Source organism: Canis lupus, chromosome 10 (assembly GCF_003254725.2).
Source record: "Canis lupus dingo isolate Sandy chromosome 10, ASM325472v2, whole genome shotgun sequence".
Taxonomy (NCBI): Eukaryota; Metazoa; Chordata; class Mammalia; order Carnivora; family Canidae; genus Canis; species Canis lupus.
In genome coordinates this window covers 20,118,427-20,138,672 of record NC_064252.1, presented here as the reverse complement: position 1 = coordinate 20,138,672, position 20,246 = coordinate 20,118,427, and the positions used below count along the sequence as shown (strand labels likewise).

Genomic DNA, 20,246 nt, shown 5'->3' with positions numbered 1-20,246 from the left:
CCCACCTTGGGTGTACTGCAGTTCAAGCCTCCTGATGAAGTACCATGGAAGAGATGCTTGAGCGATGAGCAAGAGGTAGCCAGGTAAAGCTTTAAAACATTAAGGGAAGAAGCAAGGAGAAAATCTTTCTTATATAGAAGAAGCACTAAATGTAAAAGAAAAAGTTTACAAGTTTGGAGATCATAGAAATTTTAAACTTCTGCTCTTTGAGACAAAAAGGCAGACCACAGATTAGGAAAATATAATTGTAATATGTAAATTGTGTCTAGAATACAGAACCTTAAAACTCACTGGAAACACAAACAACCTGATTTAAAAAAAAAAGGGCAAAAAATTTGAACGGACACTTCACCAAAGAAGAGAAGCAGTGGCGGATTGGTACATGGAAAGATGTTCAACGTCATTAATTGGTAGGGACATGCAGTGAAAACTGTTTAATAGAATGGCTAATATTTTTTTTAAAGAATTTTTAAAGAGATCTTTTTATTTATTTTATTTTATTTTTATTTTTTTAAAGATTGTATTTATTTGTTCATGAGAGACACAGAGAGAGGCAGAGACACAGGCAGAGGGAGAAGCAGGCTCCCTGCAGGGAGCCCTGTGTGGGACTTGATCCCATGACCCTGGGATCCTGTCCTGAGCCAAAGGCGGATGCTCAACCACTGAGCCACCCACCAGTCCCTTAAGAGATCTTTTAAAAAGATCTCTTTAAGATCACTTTAAAATCTTTAAAAAAGATTTTATTAGAAATTTTTTTTTGTAAGGGAGTCTTTATTATTTTTCTCCAAATTTTTAAATTCCAGTTAATTAACATATAGTGCAATATTTTAGGAGTAGAATTTTGTGTTTCATCCGTTACATACAATACCTTATAGTGCTCATCATGACAAATGCCCTTCTTCGTGCTCGACACCCATCTAGCCCGCCCCTTCAACCCTCAATTTGTTCTCTATTATTATGAGTCTGTCTCTTTTTAAAATGATTTTATTTATTAGAGAGAGAGAGATGGAGAGCACAAGCAGGGGGAGGGACAGGTAGAGGGAAGGGAGAAGCAGACTTCCCGTTGAGCAGGAAGCCCAACGTGGGGTTCTATCCCAGGACCCTGAGATCTTGACCTGAGCTGAAGGCAGACACTTCACCGACTGAGCCCCCAAGGCACTCCTGTTAAGCATCTCTAATGGTTTGCTTCCCTTTCTCTCTTTGTTTTTTTCTCCTTTCCATGTATTCATCTATTTGGTTTCCTAAATTCCACATGTAAGTGAAATCACATGGTAGTTGTCTAAAGATTTTATTTTATTTATTTATTTATTTTTTTTTAATTTTATTTTTTAAAGTGATCTTTATACGCAGCATGGGGCTTGAACTTGCAACCCCGAGATCAAGAGTTGTGTGTTCCACTGGCTGAGCCAGCCTTGAAGCCCCAGACTGGCTCATGATGTTTAAACACGGCCAATACTAAGCATCAGGGAGGGTGTGGAGCATTTGGGATTCTCATACACTGTTAGTTGGAATGTGAAACCATATGCTCACTTTGTAGAAGGTCTGGCAGTTTTGTAGGAGGCTAAACACGCAACTGCACGGTGCCCCAGTAAGTCCCCTCCTAGGTGTTTAACTGGGAGGAATCAAAGTGCATAGCCATAAAAACCTTGTACGAGAATATTTATAACAAGCTTTATTCATAATAGCCCCAAAGTAGCAACAACCCAGATGTTCAGCAACCAGGTCATGACCCGACAAACTGCTACGTCTGAACCATGGGATACTACTCAGTAAGCAAAGGAAGTAACTGCTGGTTCACACTTCAGTCTGCACAGATCACAAAGACAGTAGGCCAAGTAAAAACCACACGTGGGTCCCCAAATGATTCCGTGTGCATGATGTTCTAGGCCAGGCCTCAGTGTGCTCCCTGGTGAGGGGCCCAGCAGCTCCCTGGGCTCTCGAGGTTCAGAGCGTGGAGATGGCCTGCCCTGGGCCCAGGGTGGGTTTGGGGGTGATAGGAGTGCTCTGTGGCTTCACTGGGGGGTGGGTGTAGGTAACAGCTGTGTACCCTTGTCCAGTGTCACGGAACTGTTTACTTAAAAGAGGTATATTTTATGTGTGATATGTCAATAATGTTGATTTAAAAAGTAGAAACAAAAATAAAAAAGCATCCAAAACACCAAGCAGCGTGGCCCTGGAGTCTGGGCTCTTCAAGACCACCTGCACCTGCCCGCCTTTCTGGATTTGAGTTCACTTTATGTCCTGGGGCTGCAGCTGCCATGTGCCCAGCAGTGTTCAGAGAGAGGAGAACATTTGCATAAGTGACTATATGTATGTGGGTGCATGTATATTGTGTGTGTGCGTGTGCATACACGTATGTGCACACACCTCTGTATATGTTGTGTGTATGTGCAAACACACACGTATGTTCTGTTGTCATAAGAGCATGCAGACTTCTGAATTCTTGAGGCACGTGAGGCATTTAGAGTGAGGGCTGATCTCAGCCCTGCTCTGGGAGAGCATGAGGTACCAGCCTGCCGGGGGGCTCCGTTCTGACTCCCAGTGGATGGCCCCAAGGTGTGGCTGGCTCAGCGAAGGCCACGTGTGTCTGAGCACGAGCCCCTGTTTGGTGCCCCAGAGGCCAGCTAGCTGATTTTCTTGATCTCTGTTTCTCTTTCCACAACTCATTGAGGCTCCCCCGTGTCCAGTTTCAGAATGCCATTCCAGACTTGGGGAATCAGCATTGACCATATACACTTTGTGTTTTTGTTCTTTTTCTCCCCCAGGGTTACCTTCCTGCCAATGTGGACCGAAGACCAGCCACTCTCCAGAGAAAACAGAAAGAATATTTTGCTTTTATTGAGCACTATTACGACTCTCGGAATGATGACGTTCACCAGGACACCTACAGACAGGTTGGCTCTCTTCCTTGTTTCATGTTATGTGAAGAACTTTAACTTGGTGATGATAGGTAGGAGGAAGTGTTTTCTCTAGCATGTCCTTAATTGGGTCACACATTAGTGTTTTCTAATAAAAAATGAGAATAAAAATGGTGTGCTTCTAATAGTAGTAGTTTGCTTATCTCTGGTTCTTTCTACAAGAGTGAAAGGGTGTTTTTAATTGGAGTTGCAAAATGGATGCCCATGATCCCTTGCCAGCACCCTGAGACCTGGCTGAGGAGCGGGGGGCGCCTCTTGTCTCAGTGAGCTGCTGTTTGGCCTGCAGGCTCAGGAGCAGGCACTTGGCTAGGTCGATCCGAGGAGAGTCCCTGTGGCCTTTGTGGGCACTGGACCCCCTGCAGCCCTGGGGGACGGGGTTTAGATGGAAGAGAGCTGTGCTGGTTTGTTGGACTTGGGGGCATGCAGTTTGGTCCATAGCAACACGTGTGGCCACTTTATTGTTTCTGCTGTTTAGTTTAATACAAAATGGGTATAATTATGGCTTCTTGAATAGTCCATTGACAGACGGTGTGTATAATGGGGAAAGTACTTAAAATTGATTTACAGTTCACAGTACATTCAGAATTTTCTGTTAGAATAGCTCTTTGAGAGCTTTGTGATTCTGTCTTTGTTATATGTGAGAATTCAGAATGGTTGGTGATGCACACATTCATTCATTGATTTATTGTGCTGCATTTAAACAGAAAGGTAGTTCTCAGCTGGTAGCCCTGCCTTCTGTTTATGAAATCAACCTCTGACTTTCCTGAGACATGTCAGTACCAAATACTTCCTTTTGGAAATCCCTCTTCTGGGTGAAGGAGCCTTGCTGAATTTTTCTGACTCAGATGTGGGCTAGCCGTGTCTCTGTCATTCTGGTATAGATCTGTTAGAGAGGACTGAAGACAGGCCTTCCCTCTGATTGATAACCAGAGGTCCTTTAAAGTTCATGGATTCTGGGAGAATGTCTTCTTCGTGGATGGGGTGCGGGAGCTTGGGAGGAGGACTGTCCTGCTTTAGAGTGAGGCCCAGGAAAGGGCAGGAACCCGCCTCTGTTGCCTCCTGCGGCGGGGCCCCTCTGCCTCTGGCTCATTCTCAGCCTCGCCTCGGTGGCTCCTAGGGCATGAGAAACTGATTTGAGAGGGATTGCACTTGGATTTGGGTGGGGAAATATCAGCTTACCTGATTTATTTTTCCACCTCACTAATTTTAGGGAATGGGCCAATTTGGTATTGGTTTGACTGTGTTTCTCATGAATTTTCATTCAATGAAAAGACTTCCAGAGGATGACACTAGCATCTATCTATAAGATTTACCAAACTGTATTCTATTATGAATTTCATAAGGGAAAGTTAATTAAAAACGGGTTACATGCATCTTTATTCAGTTACTATGATAGGTAATAAAAAGTCTCCATATTATTACGAATTCCCAGAATGTTTCTACATTAACAGAGCTGAGACAAGCGTAGCCCACGGCAGTTCTGTTGGCCCGCTTGCTTTGCTGCCAGCAGACCCGCCTCCTGGAGGTGCACCCCGTGCTGTCTAGCTGCCACGCTTTCAGACACGCTGCCCTGTCCAGGCAGAGTCTGGTCTGGTGTGGGGCTCGGGCACTCTGGTGTCTCCCTGCTTGCCCACCCTGGGCGGCTGCCCCGCCGTCACACACCACCAGGAGGCCGCAGGAGTGCAGGCCTGCGGTCATGCCCTCATGTCCTCTGGCATCTGCTTAAGTGTCTGGTGGAAGACGTCATGCCCGGAGCACACAGAGTTGGTCTGATGAAAGATTCATCCAGTGTGTCCTCCCTCCTCTGGGAGTTGTGGTCTCCTCTGCATGCTAGTCCTGTACATGGGGAGCAGGCGGCCTAGAGGGGCACACACAGCCGTCTGGGTCAGCCTTGTGCAGCACCCCCTCTCAGGTTGGACCTCATCCTCCCGTTGGCACAGACGATGGCGGGTATTAGTTATGGTGCCTGTTGTCCCATCCACCCAGCAGACACACGACAGGCAGCTCTTCTGTAAGAGGGGACAGATGTGTGCCTGCCAGAGTGTGATGGCAGGGGAGCAGTGTTCTGGGGACAGCCTGGTGCAGGAGGTGAGATCAGGCTGGGGGCCTCTGGCCCCCAGTGTGGACTGTGCGCCCCTCCCTTCCAGCACTGCTGTGCGCAGACCTCCTTCACACACTGGGCCGCAGGCACATCTCCCTCGGTTCCTCCCTGTGTTACTCGCAGGGCTTGGGGCTGATTATTTCCCATGCTGCTCTCCTCCGGCTCCTTCCCTCTCATTCTCCTTCCCACTATCCTTCTCTGCTGCCCACAGTCCGTGCTCCCCGAGTGCTGAGTCCACCGGCCCCCGGCTCCCTCCTGGTTCTCTCGCCAGGCTGGGTGCCGCTCATCCTAGTTTCTGGGTTGTCGCCTGACAGAAGAGCCCCAGGCAGGAGCCCATTAGTGGGGAAGCAGCCCCAACTCCTTGGAATGGTGCGGTTGGCGGGGCTTCTCAGGCTGTGTATCCTCCTGTGCGCTCTTCACCAGTAACCCTTGGAGGGAGGTGGCAGGCACCTTCTAGACAAGGACGCTGGCCCCAGGGCCTTAGTGATGTCACCAAGGCTGTAGTGCTGGTGAGGCAGGGGAAGGACATTGTCCTGGGCTTGTGGACAGTAGGATCCTCGTGGTCATGTGCAGAGACGGGGGAATGAACCTGAATTGTAGACTCCCACTTGGCATTAAGGTGTGCACGTCTTCCTTCAGCCTTCTTGGGCCTTTTCCTGGGTGATGGGGTGGCCAGTGGGGGTGTTCATGTGGGATGTTGGGAGCCAGCCTATGATGCCAGCTCAAGCCCTGAATGCTCTTGCTTGGCCGCGGCTTGAACCTTCGGGGTGTGCGTTCGTCTGCAGCATGGGGACTTCATGATGACTCTCACATCAGGCGGTGGCCAAGCTGGGCTCAGCCGACACCAGCAGAGGTGTTTAAGTGCTTCCTTTGAGAAGTGCCCTGGATTCCCATGGGCTCTGTGAAGCGGAGAAGAAAGTGGCCTGGGCACCCAGAAGAAGCTGTCACAGCGGAGGACTTGTACACTATCGATGCACCTGAATTGCTTCCCCGTGTCGGAGGCTGGAAATCAATGTTTACTAATTGCTATGGATTATGTTGCTAAATAGCTGAGGGCTGCTCTCTTCCTCAATGCTCGGCAGCAGCTGCTAGGTTGGGAGGTGCCAGGCAAGCCTCCACGCTGGGACTGGGGGAGGCCCACTCAGGTGGAACCTGCCGCCTCCTCTGGAGCCGAAGTCAGCGACATAAGGAATTTGTGTTTTCAGCCAGAGCAGGAGCAGGTTAAAGTCCAGAGCGGATTCATCGCTGTTACTAAGTATTGCTGTTTTAATCACATGCTTATGATGACATTTGCCATTTTGTAAAATAATACATCTTTCTCCTGCGTCTCCAGATCCACATCGACATCCCTCGAATGAGTCCAGAAGCATTGATACTTCAGCCCAAAGTGACAGAGGTAAGAGCTGGGATCTGGAAATTCCTGTTGAGGTTGTTTCCCTCTGTTGGAGTGGTGGGTTTCCGCGGGACTAGTGAGATGGTTGGTGCAGTCGGGGTGCTTTACCCACAGCAGGTTTGGGGGTAACTTATTCTTAAAATATTTTGTGTGTCATATGGATGCATATAGAAGGTACAGGTGTGTGTCCTTAGAGCATATGCTTGTGTCCACCCCCACCTGAGGACTGAGAACTCCACTCACATTGGACCCATGGTGCTGGGGCTGCTCACGGTTCTTACCCTGTTCTCGGAGGGCCCCCAGAACCTGACCAGCCTCCTGGCTCTGTGATTCCTCATGCCCTCGGCATGTGTTGTGTGGTGTTGTGGCAAGTTCAGATCAAGGCAGCAGTCGGGCCACATCCTTCCCTGGTACCCTCATCCCTCTGCAGCTTGTGTTTTTCCTCCACTTTATTTTTTAAGCTTCACCTAATCTGTGTGTCCGGTTGTCTAATATCCCCTCGTTTAAATATATGGCACATTTTCTGCAGCCTTTCTCCTGTTGTTGGCATTTGGGTCGTGTCTCACATTTTGCAATAAGGACCTTCAGGGACGTTCACGCAGGTGCCCACAGACAAGGGTTTCTCCTAGGCACTGCCGAAGGAGTGAAGCGGTTGTGTGGTGGGGTGTGAGCCTGTTGAGCCTACAAGATGGTGTCAGCATGCTCCCACGCGGGCTATGCCTGTGGAGTGTTGGAGTCCTGTGCTCCATGTCCCCGCCAGTTCCTGTGGTCCCTGGACTTTCCACTTCTTGTCCGTCTGGTGGACTTTCCTGTCATGGCCATCATTTCTCTGGTTACTGGTGGCGATGAGCATCTTTACCTTTATTTATGGGCTCCTGTGTTCCCTCTCCAGGGAGATGCTTGCTTCCATCTTTTGCCCATTTTTCTTTTGGTTTGTTGATCTAATTTTTTATTGGCTGCCAATCTTCATGTGTTAGGGTTTCTAAATCTTTGTCAGTTTGCCTGTCACACGTGTCCTCTTCCACGCTGTGGCCGCTGCTGACTCCCTGCTTGGTGGAGGTTGATACCAGAAGGTCTTCGTTTCAGCGTGGTTGAACTTCTCCTGTCTCTTAAGAACTCTCCTACACATACTTCACGCAGCTCTTCTCCCGTATTCTCTTCTGAAAGTTTTAACCTTTGCCCTCCACCCTGGTGTGTGCCATCCATCTGTCCCTGCCAGCCGCTCACCATGTGAGGGAGGAATCTGGTGAACTTGCCCGTGCAGTGACCTGCTGGCCCGGCCTCATGTCTGCCTAGGCGTCCCTTCTGGCGTTTGTCCTTCTCATGCTCAAACACGTTTCCAGGTTCTCTGTCTTGTCCCTCAGTTCAGGGTGTCTTCCCTCAACACCACAACTGCCAGTGAATTTGGCACCCTGAGTGTCCCTGTGCGGGTGGGGGCCTCAGGCCCGTGCGCTCCCACCTGGTCCTCATGGGCAGACGACCCTGTATTTGTGTTCACTGTCCGCTGGCTTTGTGCTGGGAGCTGCACCGCATCTGGAGACCAGTTTGGGAGGATGGACACATTCATGAAACCCAGTCTCCGTTGTCGCGAACACGTGGGTCCTCCATATCCTAGGCCGTTTGTCGTGCCTTTCAGTGTAGTTTTAAAATGTGCTCCATAAAAAAAAAATATGTCCCTTATTAGATTTATTCTTAGTTATCATATTTTGTTGTTATTGTAAGCAGTATCTCTTTAAAATTGAATTTTTTTTTTTACTGTTTGAAATACTTGTTTTGCATCTTGAGTGCTCCTGTAAATGCACTTTTAAACTTCACTATCTCTTGTACATTTAGTAAGTTTGTTGAACAAATTTCCTGGATTGTGAAAGCAAAAGCACTTCTAGATTGTAGAACACAAAAGGAGAAAATTAGTTTTCCACAGAAGTAGTCATTTTGAGACACTTCTGTTTGATTGTCTTTTTTAATAGTTGTATTTACTGTATCTGGAAAACAAAGAGATAATATATTGTTAACCTCTTTTTCACTTTTTTTAAAAATAGAAGATAGAGTCAGCCACAGACCTTTGTTTTATTTCTTTTTTATATTTTTCCTGCCACTTGACACATCTTTTGTAGAGCCGAGCTTGCAGGCTCTGAGTTTCAGAGCAGGGATGCAGTCCCTGCCAGTGGGTATTGATTGGTCTGCTTGTGTGTGATGCCCTGGGATCCTGGTCCCATTGGTTTGAGGCGCCTCTTCCCTGCTGGTCTCTCTGCTGAACAAATTCTCACTCTGCTCTCCTGTGCTTCCCTGGGAGCTGCAGACCCTGCCCAGGCCCCCGCTTAGCAGGGCAGCACGTGCTGAGGGGCTGCTGGGCTCCCAGGAAGGACGTGAGGCTCGTGTGGGCTGCCGTGTGACTGAGAGCACCATTTGGGCACAGCTCTGGGTGTGTGGGGTGAGAAGTGACAAGCAGGAGACTCTAGGAAATGTATGGTCTTATGATTGTCAGTAGGTAAACCAGGTTCTAGCTCCTGGCACCGTGGAGGCTCGGCTCAGGGCTCTCTGCAACAGGCAGTACATTGCCTGACCGGGTGGAAGTTTGTCCCTGTCCCAGGCATGAGCTCGCTGGCAGTGAGGCGGTCACTCCTCTCTTCTAGGCTTCCCCATAGTGGCCCCAGTGGACCTGCTCCAGCTCTCGGCATCACATTTGTATTTGACCAGCAGGAAGGAGAAGACACACACAGAAGGATGTGCCTGTCTGTCTCCAGCTGTTTTGTAGAAGTTGCTCGCAGCACTTCGCATATCCCGCAGTTCAGAACTTTGTCGAGTGAAGTGGGAAAATGTAATTCTGATTGTAGTTGGTCTGTGTGCATCCCTGAAGCCTGGGACTTCTGATGACTGCTTGGGAGGAAGGGTTTTAGCATGTCCCCGCGTCTGTCCACATGTTCCTTTATTCATTCAGCAGTGTTGCCCGGTTCTGCTCTGTCTGCTCGTCCCCTTGCTCCCTGTCTCTCCCTCCTGGGGCTTCGTTGAGGTCTAGTGGATTACAATAAAGTTCACCCATTCTCAGCATACAGTTAGGTTAGTTTGATACCTGTGTGTAGGAATGTGACAACCACTTGAATTGTGATGTAGAACATTCCATTACCCTGGGAAGTTCCCTTGCTGTCAGCCTCCCATCCCTACCCTGTGCCCTGTTAACTACTGATCCACTTTCTGTCTTTAGAGTTTTGCTTTTTAAGAATTTCATACTGATGGAATCACACGAATTTCAGACTTTTGGGGCTGGCTTCCCTTGGGGCTCAGACACCCGTCCACATTGTCACGTTGTTGCTAAGTAGGACTCTGCTGTCTGGTGTATACCTCAGTGGGCTTACCCATTCGCCAGTTGATGAATCCTGGGCTCTTTCCAAGTAAGTGTGGGTCATCACAAAACTGATTCATGTAGAGCTCTAATGAAGGCACCTGTTTACCCCTCTCTGCCGAGTACCTAGGAGTAAGGAGGCTCTACACTAAGTGTATGTTTATATACGTTATGAGGAACCGACAAACTGATTTCCAAAGCAGCTGTTCCAGTCTGCACTCCCGCCAGCAGGGCATGGGGGTTCTTGCTCCACATCCTTGTCAGTACTTGGTATTGCCAGTCTTCTTAATTTTAGCTATTTGTAGTGAGTGTGTGATGGTATCTTACAGAGTTGCAGTTTGCAGTCCCATGATGACTAACGATGGTGAGCTTTACAGATGCTGATTTGCCATGTGTAGATCTTGTTTGATCAAGTGTGTGTTCCATTTTTGCTCACTCTTTAATTGCTTTTGGAACCTTTAGCTTGCTTGTTCCCTGGCTAGCTGAGCCTGAAAATTCTTTTTTTATGGAAGCCCAGCTAGATTTGGAGGCCTCAGGACTTGTTTAACTGCTGATAGGAAGATTTTGAAACGAGTAGGGTGGAGGGAGTAGTAGGGCCTGACGGCCAGTGCCCATCCACTCACAGCCAGAAAGCAGAGGCACAGCTAGAGCCAGTGACCTTTGTCAGGAGGACACCGCCTCCGCCCCTCCCCGAGACCCAATGGACCCCAGGAGTACAGCAGACCTTCTAGCTCCAGTGCCTCAGGCAGCGTGTGACACAGAGTGGCTGCCTGCCAGGCCTTGTCGACTGAACAGCGCACAGGATTCCTCTTTCTCTTACCTGTGACTTCTGAGTGTCTGGTTCCCTTTGGGGCTTTGGGTTTTACCGGGAAGGTTGCCGTGTCAGAGGTGCAGTCCTCGACGATGCTCTCCCATTCCGTGCACCCTTTGCTTGTTTCATGGCTCTTCCTCTTGGATTGTGTTGACTTCTTGAGTGTAACGTGACTCACTCTACCTGTTTGCTCCCCGAGAGCAAGCTGGGGCCCTGTCTGTGTCCTGGGTAGGTGCCTAGAGCATCTCCTAGAACCTCATGGGATTTAGGAGAGTTTGTTGAAATTGGTAATTAATATTTTTATCCAACTTCGTTGTTTGAAAGTAAAATTCCTAACTTTTTGGCTCTTTGGCTTTTGATTGTTGTTTTAATCTCCTGTCCATTATTGAACAAACTCGATCTAATACTTTTAAAAATACAAAATCTGACCTGTGGCCCTATGGTTACTCTGGTGGGTGCAGTGGGTTTATTAGAAAAACCATATTCAAATATAGCTGTTGGGGCTTTTCTGCTGAGAAAGTCATCATCTACCGAGTGACTTTGCCTCCGTGGTTATTACATTATCTGCCCTCTGGTTATCTGCTCCTTAGAGCAGTTTCACATATTAGGGAAATAAGATGCTTTTTCCAATTAGCCATGCAGAAGTGATGTCTCATTACATTTAAACAGATACAGAGGATAATGAAACATGCAGGCTTTTTAAGCCACATTGTTTATGTGCAGTTTCTAGAATTAGTGTGATGGGTTTTCGGTGGCCTTGAAGGATGGACATTTGCTAGGAGGCAGAGAGCGGCAGAGCACAGGGCACGCTCAGAGTGGGCCCTTGCCCGAGACTCTGCTCTTCCTTTAGACTGATTTTCTCACCAGAGCTTTTGTGCAGAGATGCGTGGGCAGCCTGAACCGCCAGGTCGGCCCCACATGTTCCTGCCATGGCGGCCGGGGCAGCACCCATTGTTTCCTGCTCTAGCCCATTCAGAGTCTCTGTCCCATTGGACCACCCTTGGAAGGGCAGCGGCCTTCATGCTGTTGTCTTCCACCCCTGCTGCCAGGCAGGGGTCTGTGGGGTCGAATCAGCGAGTCTGTGGATTGTGAACCATCTGCCAGGCTTCTGGCCCTGGCCGAGGGCCTGGCTCTGTCTTGTCAGACTCTGCGAGGGCCGGGCCTGGGCCTCCCGCGGTCCCACAGTGGTGCCTGGCAGGTGGCACGGTGCCCGAATGGGTGACACTCCTCCCGTGTCCTTTCGCATGAGCCATGGCACTGGAGGGTCCTCGCAGCCTGGAGCGTTGGTCGTGCTTGTGTTCCACCTGTCTGCCACTTCTTAGTCTTTGTCTCTTTGTTTGGGCTCATAATCAAACCTGTCCCTCCCCAGAGGTGGGGATGCATTTGTGAGAGCCTAGGAAGCATTTTGATAGATAATCAGTTCACTAAACTCTGCTGGTATGTATTTCTGGGAGTCCCATGCATAGATCTTTCCTTTTCTGTCTCTGTTTTTATGATAAAATATATCAGCGCAGAAGGATTTCTGTACCATAGATGTCCAAATTCAAAGAGACAACTAAAAATTAGTGTACAGATGCCCACTGTTAGCTGAAGAGAGAGCAGAGGCTAGAGTCTGTGAAGGTCCCTCCCCAGACACCTCCCTGTCTCCCAGCAAGTGACCATTTACAAGTGACCGTTCTCTTGTATTTTGGTTGACTATTTTCTTGCTTTTCTGGATCGTTTTACCATGTGTTTATATGGGTAATATGTGTTTTGCTTTTTTTTTAGTTTTTATTTTTATTTTTTAATGGGATTATTCTAAATCTACTTGTGGTTGCTCTTTATCTCTTTATGTTACAGTGTTTGGCTTTAAGGGTTACACATTGATGGCCTGAGGTGGGAGTTCATTTTTCTGTGCCGTGTAGCATTCCACTGCTTGGTCTGTGTGTTGATCCCTCCAGTCCCATGTCGCTTGAGCTTTCAGGCCGTTTTCACTCCTTTGAGTTTTCTCAGGATGTCTCTGTGCACATTCCTGTGTGAGCCCAGTGTGCGTGTAGAGAGTCTCCTCAGGGCGTGTGTGGGGCTTGGCCCCGGGGCCTGGCGCAGGGTGACACTTGGGTGGTGGTACTGGGGAGCATGCTCAGTGCTGGGATTGTCAGGCTGAGGACCTCCCCCGGCACTGGGTGGGGACATGAAGTGGTGTCCCCTGGGGCTGCTAACTTTCATTTCCTTGAGTGCAGATAAAGTGAAGTATTTCTTCATAGGTTTCTTGGCCATTTGTGTTTCTTGTGAAATGCTTTTGCTCCATATTTCTCTGTTGTGGTTGTTAGTTTCACCTGTTGGTTTAAAGGAGTTCTCTGTTCTGGGTATGTATGGATATTTGCGTCTCCCTTCAAGTGGTGGGTTGCTTTTCGCTCTGTTGGAGAAGAGATCTTCTTCTTCTTCTTTCTTCTTTCTTCTTCTTCATTTAAATCCAGTTTGCCGCCATATAGTAGAACATCCAGCGCTCATCCCATCATGATGTGCCCCTCACTCAGTCACCTCATCCTCCCACCTCCCCTTCCACAACCCTTTGTGTGTTTCCCAGAGTTAGGGGTTGCTCATGGTTTGTCTCCCTCTCTAATTTTTCCCACTCAGTTTCTGTCTTTTCCCTTATAATCCTTTTCACTGTTTCTTATATTCCACATATGAGTGAGACCATATGATGATTGTCCTTCTCCGATGGACTTACTTCACTGAGCATAACACCCTCCATGTCCCTCCACGTCAAAGCAAATGGTGGGTATTTGTCCTTTCTGATGGCTAATATTCCATTGTATATGTAGACCACGTCTTCTGTATCCATTCATCTGTCGAAGGACATCATGGCTCCTTCCACAGTTTGGCTATTGTGGACATTGCTGCTGTGAACATTGGGGTGCAGGTGTCCCGGTGTTTCACTACATCTGTGTCTTTGGGGTAAATACCTAGAAGTGCGATTGCTGGGTCGTAGGGCAGATCTATTTTAACTTCTTGGGGAACCTCCACACAGTTTTCCAGAGTGACTACACCAGTTCACATTCCCACCAACAGTGCAAGAGGGTTCCCCTTTCTCCACATCCTCTCCAGCATTTGTTGTTTCTGATCTTGTTAATTTTCCCCATTCTCACTGGTGTGAGGTGGGGTCTCATTGTGGTTTGGATTTGTATTTGAGAGGAGACCTTAATTTACCCTGGCCAGTTGCACAATCTTCTCCTTTATGATTATGCCTTTTTTCCTATTTTTTTGTTTGCAAGATTTATTTATTTGGTGGGGGGGAGAGAGAGAGACAGAACATGTGTGTGTAGTGGGGGAGGAGCAGAGGGAGAGAAAAACTCAAGCAAACTCTTTGCTAAGTTTGGAGCCCAACACAGGGCTTGATCTCCCCACCCTCTCAGGGCTTGAGCCTAAACTGAGAGTTAGCCACTTAACTGACTGAGCCACCATGGCGCCCTACCTTTTTGCATCTTAAGACATTCTTTTCAATCTCATGATTTCAAAAAAGACTTCATCTTTTTTCCAAGAGTTTTAAAGTTTTGCTTCTTGCATTTAGGGCCATAATCTGTTTGGAATTGACTTCAGGTGTGTGGAGTTTGGTGTGGATTCTGAACATGATCCTCATGTGGGTTAGCGGTTGTGTCCCTACCCATAGGATTCCATACGTGTCTGGGCTCTCATCCATTCCACCGGTTGGTCTGTCTATTTGTCTCCATGCTGGCTTCTTCTTTCTGGTTCCATGGTCTTGCTGTCCTGCAGGCCAGGCTGCCTTTGCCTGGTTCTTGTTTTCAGGCCATTCATATAAGTAAAATTAGCTCGTTAGTATCATAAAAATCCCAGAAATCACATTGAATCTGCCCATTAGTTGGAGAGAATTCACATGTTTGTTTTTGCATTTCTTTAGTTCTCTGGATCTTTTATTTTTAAACAGTTTTCTTTCTTCTCTTGTATTGATAGTTTTTAGAAAGGCTGTTGACTTCTGTGAGTGCCTTTTACTAACCTCTTTCATCATTTCTCATATTTTGTGTAGATGTGGTTGAGGTTTTAAGGAAGGTAATCATGTTACTTGTGAATAATAGGAGGGTTTTTTTTTTTTTTCGTATTTTAATACTTTTTTTTTTTTTAATTTGCTTTGTTTTGCTGGCTAAGACTTCTTCCACAGCCCTGAGTACAGCAGGGAGGCAGGCATCCCGGTGTCATTTCTGATCATAACAGAGGCCTGTTCATGTTGCGCTCACTCAGGATACTGACTGTTAGCATCATGGATGCTGTCTTCATGTGAGGGATGGTCCCTTGCTCGTGCTGTTAGAGTCGTAAATGGTTGTTGAGGTTTATCAAGTCGTCTCCCCCATCATCTGATACGAGAATATGGTTTTGCCTTCTTATTCTCTTAATGTGGTGGATTTTATTTGTCAAACTCCTGGTATTAAGGGACTGTGTCTCAAGGAAACTGAGTCGTTGAGGGTGGCTTCTTCCAGGGCCTGGCAGGAGCAGGCCAGTGGCCGTCTCTTGGACGGCACTGCCAGAAGGGAGGTCTGGTTGCTCCTGAATTTGACAAATGCTTCTTTCTGACTGGCCCCTGGATGCTTCACGATGCTTTGACGTGTAGTGTGTCTGTTGGGTTGGATATTTGGTCTGGTAGTAGTGACACTGTGATGTTTGGTTTGAAAGTGTTGGTTCTTTTCCATCCTTCAGTTTTGAGTGTCGTGAGACATCTGTGCCTTTGCTAACCTATCAAACCCTGCCTTGAGCACAGAAATTGGGGCATAAATCGTCTCATTTGCAGGAGGTGAATGGCAAGTAATTCACACACTACACACGGCCTCCTTGCTTACTTGAAGGGAGCTCTACATTATTAATTAGTGTTGTGAGAAATCATCAGTGGCCGTCTTGGCTTGCCCAGTGTATGTTCTGTGTGATCAGTGGCCGCTTTTTAATGCACCTTTTGGATTTGTGAGGGGCTCTTCCTTGGCGTCACTGATCAGGTGTTAGAATTCACATGGGGCCAGTGTTCCTTGGGTCACATTGCAAACGCTTGTGCCTTGAAGACTTTTTTCTGGCCACGTTCTCCTGGGTTTCCAGGGTTGTGAGCCCCACTGTCCTCTCGGCAGAATGGTGAATGTTGTTGCTCCTCCAACATAAATGATCTCCATGGTGCTTTGTGTGCTGTGAAGTCGTGTGGCTAGAACATTTTCAGATTTCTGAAATCAGATTTTTCTAAGTCCTCATGAGCACTGCCACATTTTTGTTTTCTTAAAATGCAGAGTGGCTCAGCTCTCGGAGCACCCGTGTGGCTGGCAGGGTTCTGTCCTGGAGGCCCGGGGAGGGTGCGGCAGGTGTGCAGAGTGAAGACGGGGCCCTCTCCAGTCCTTCCCGGGGCCCTTCTGTGCAGGAATATCTTTTGAGTATTTTAGGAGAAACCTTCCTTGGTGCTCAGGTGTCTGAGGTTTGACAGGAGAACCGAGAATGCCTGTCACGTTTGCATTTTTTCAGCCCTGGTGGTAACAGATAGTAGCAACTGTTTTATTACTGTTGCTGAGTATAAATTGATCTGTTGAAAAGATACTTTGGGAAGAGTTTAAAGTTTGAACTACTTTTAATGAATCCAACTCTAACAAAGACAAGCATATCAGGAAAGTTAACAGAACTTTAATAGCTAATAAGATCCAGTGCATATTCAGCGTGAGAGCCGTTTCAGAGCGTTCCGTGTTTTCTGAATGTACCCACACGCAGGGGGCATCCTGCCTTTATTGTCCTTTGGCAGATGATATCCACGCACACTGACGGCCCTGTATTTAATCTTGAGTTAATGTGCTGTGACAGATCTCTCCCCGCCGTGTCTGCTCCTTCCGAACCGTGTTGCTCCCGCTGGTCGCCCTCTGCAAATGACTGTCTGGTTTCCGCCTTTCCTGCCACGGCTGTTAGTAAAGCACCTGGCAGACAGTTGTGGGGGCTGTGACCCCCTGAAGAGGTGCCTGTGGACGCCCAAGGCCCCAGGGTGGTCTCTGTCCTTGGCACTGTGCCGTCGAAGGGCGGGTGTAGACACGCGTGCACGAAGCAGTAGCGATCCTATCACGTCGAGAAAATCCATGTGCGGTGCCGGCCTTGTTCTGGCCATGCACGGGGTCAGAGCAGACAGTCGCGGGGCAGGGTGCTCTGGGGACACTTGACTTTGGAGGGTAACACTGAATTGCTGACGTCCTCCATGTCACAGTCCTGGGGAGCTTCTGTCTCCTGACCCAGCCCTTCAGAAACCTCGTAGGAAGAACGTCCTGACTCCCGGGCTGGGCAGCCCCGCCTCCCTGGTGCGCCCACCTTGCACCCCGCAGGCAGGCAGCGCAGGCCTAGAGTGTCCTGCTGGGCCTGTGGCGCAGGCAGCGGTGTAGATGCTGGAGGGTGGCTTCCAGCCTCAAGCTCAGCTTCCTTTGGCAGGTGGCAGGAAGCTCCAGCGGCACTGCCCTGTGGCCTCCCTGCCCTGGCCTTGGGGGAAAGAGCTGGGCAGGTGCTGGCACAGGGCCACATACCCCCTTAGGCCACTGGCTGGCCGGCTGAGTCTTCTGATTCCTGGCTTGGCCCCTTCTGGCTCTTGACCCTTGATTTTGGTGACCTGCTGGCTCTTCCTGCTTTGCCTTGGGGGACTCCCCACCAGCTCTGGCCTCTGTTACTTTTCTGAGCCCGGGCCCCAAGTAGCTCTGGTGAATAGGGCCTGGTCAGTGACAGGTCTGGCGGTGGCCAGAGCAACCTGTTCTGGTGCCTTCCTTGGTGGGGTGTGTGCAGACGTGCAGGAGGCATATTCCCTTGGGATTGTACTGTTGCTGTGGGCTGATTTTGGTGAGGTGCTTGAGACGTGAGGTCCTTTAGAAGATTCCTCTTGGAATTTGTTTTTAGTTGAGACTGTGTCAGGCGGGCACTGGGCGTGGAGAAGGCAGTAGGGGCGAGTGCTTGCTCCCAGCTTGCCCCCAGGCTGGGTGTCAAGTCAGATGAACTGGTGCCTAACTCGTACCCTCTTAGGGGGCCACATTGTTAGCTTTGAAAACACCTGCTTGGAAAAGGTGATAGGAAAGCCATTAGTGGTGATGTCTCTTAGCAGCCTGAGAGCAGAAGCTTGGAGATGGCTCCGTGCAGCTTTGAGCAATCACCACAGGCATCCGATGCAGGTTAGGAGCCCTGCAGCACGCATCCTACTGTGTTGGGAACGGGATCCCTTTCCCCTTGACTTGTCCTCGGCGATGTCTCATCAGCCGAGTGCTCATTACAATGGCAGTCAAGTGGAAAAATATTTTCGGAGTCACCCTCAGAGGTCCCGTCCTGATGTGCCCACGGTCACGGTGCTTCCCTGGTCTGTGTGGCGAGGATGGGATCTGGGTGGGGGGCGTTGTAGCTCAGGTCTTCACAGACCTTGTTATGAACAGGGGTGAGGGTGCTTGAGACAGGAGCTTTCTGAGGGAGGCAGTGGGCCCCTGGGGCCCCTGGGACAATCTCAGGTGACTTGCAGAGGGAGTGCTGAATGATGCCGAGTGCCTCGCACTCGAACCATGCTAGCTGTTGTGATTTCAAAGAGAAACAAAGCAAACTCAGATGACGTGATTTCAGACGAAAGGTACAGGATAAACACAGTCAGTGAAGAGAAAAAAATGAAGAAAAAGTGGCCCTCAGCCTAACAACTGCATGTGTAATTTCTGATGAAGGCCTTGTCCTGCCAGTCACAGCCTGGCCTGTGGTCCGTCCCTGGGCAGCCTTTAGTAGACGAGGTGGTTACGCTGCCGATAGAGTTAGGTCTGTGCCGGGTGGCCTGCAGCTGCCTGTCTCCTGGGGCCACGGGGCCCCTGTCCTGTTCCAGCCCCTGCCTCCCCCCGTAAGGGACCAGGGATGGGAGCGGGGCAGGGGGCACTAGCAACTGGAGCTGAGGGAGCCTCGTCCGTGTGGCCCGGGGCATGAGTGAACCTTGGGGCCCACAGGAGGGCTGCCGGGATGCTCACTGCCCTGCAGTTCCTGCCGGCCCCCTCCACCCCGAGGTGCCCCTCCACGTGACACCCTCCTCAGCTTGCTGGCAGCTCAGGACTCCATCGTCCTCCGTGTTCTGGATTTATGAGCTCCCAGTGTCACCAGGCATTCTCTCTACATGGATATCTTTTCTACATTATTGCAATTAATGGAAAGTTTTTTCCTCTAGGGAGTCTAGACAAGGCTGAACTATCTGTCACCTCATAAAAGATTGGCTTCTGCCCACCACCGTGGGTAGATGGCTGCCGCCGTGTGTTCAAGGGTGGCGTCTGGCTGCGCTCCTGGGCCGAATCGCGCGTGTAGGGCAGGGGCTGCCTGCCAGGGCAGGTGCCCAGGCCTGGGGCCTGTGGGTGCTTTGGCAGGGGCTGGGGCCCCCGTGGCTTCCTGGTGTGCCCCTGGCGTGGCAGGACAGTCTGACAGCACGAAGAGAGGCTGAAGGCCAGTTAGGCCAGTTACTTACCTTCTGTTCCTCCTTTCCTGCCAAAGAGACATAAATCCTGGGTTTTTGTCTTCTAAATTAATGGCTGTTGTTGTAGGGGAATAATATGCAAGAAGGTGAGTGGCTCTGGGTGCAGTTCTGTAATGACAGCAAGAACTGAGCTTGCTCTCCCAGAACAGATGTCAGGGTAAAGGGCACATGACCTCAGAGTGACTAGCGGAAGTGATTCAGTTGGCATGGACATTGGCGTGCGCCCAGAAGTGCAGAAGTGGCTGGGTGCTGCCCTCAGGAGTTGGGACAGATGGGCCCAGGGGGAGACTTCAGGCGGCACGTTCCCAAATAGGATGCTTGGACACTTCTGTGGAAGACGGACTGGTGCTGATGGGGTGGATGTGGGCACTCTGCCTTGCACTCACTTGGCTTATTCTCCCCGTAGCCACACCTTGTGGCCTGGAGGTAGGAGAGTCTTTCGGTGGTGAACATGGACTGTCTGTTATCACGTGAAGAGTGATGGTTCTGACTCAGCCCTGGGGCTCCCGAGCCCTGTGCTGTCCCCCCTGCCCCCCAGCCGAGTCCCGCTCAGCCGTCTGCTCCTCCTGCTTCCTGAAAACCTCCGCGTCAGCCATCACAATGCTGTTTGCCTGTCGCCCCTGTTTGAAGTCCCCGTACCACCCACTCCCCCACTGCTGCCCCTCCGTGGAGTGGATTCTCCTTGACCCTCGATGTGTTTCGCCTCCTCTCTGACAAGTGGGGGCCCCTGAAGTCCCGACTTCTTGACATCTGAGGAGCTGGGTCTGGAACGCCACTCGATGGAGAAACTGATGGGAAGAGCTGGTCAGAATCCTGGGTGTTGTTTGGGATGTCACTGGAATGGGGAGGTCCAGGTGCTCACCCGCGGCATGGGGGACCAGCCCCGAGGTGACAGCCACGAGCTGTGGCTGTGGAGCCGAGAGTAGGGCTGGAGTTGGCTGTTTTGGAGGCTGCTATGGTGGTGAAGACACGAGGGAGCCCCTGCTCTCTGTTGCTGGACCTCCGGGGGGTGATGACCTGCAGGCATGTGTCTCTTTAGCGCAGGGCCAGGGTTTGTAGCCATTGTCACAAACCTCCACGGCTGGCTCTGCTCTTTCGGCACTTTAGCCTGCCTGTCTTGTTAAAAGCCATTTTTGTTTATGTTTGAACCACTTGTCCCTTTATTTACATGTTACTGGGATTAAAGCCTTAAAAGTATAATTTTCAGGTTATCAAG

At 49.6% G+C, this 20,246-nt stretch overlaps 1 protein-coding gene across 4 annotated transcripts in view; it reads left to right on the top strand.

Moving 5' to 3' along the window:
- TBC1D22A (TBC1 domain family member 22A) overlaps window positions 1–20,246 on the top strand; it is a 334,217-nt gene that overhangs the window by 100,059 nt on the left and 213,912 nt on the right. For all 4 annotated transcript variants that reach the window (XM_025456242.3, XM_025456232.3, XM_025456222.3 and 1 more), the window contains exons 6-7: window positions 2,766–2,894; window positions 6,353–6,415. In XM_025456242.3, coding sequence (XP_025312027.1) covers window positions 2,766–2,894; window positions 6,353–6,415 — 192 coding nt within the window. The remainder of the gene's footprint in view (window positions 1–2,765; window positions 2,895–6,352; window positions 6,416–20,246) is intronic.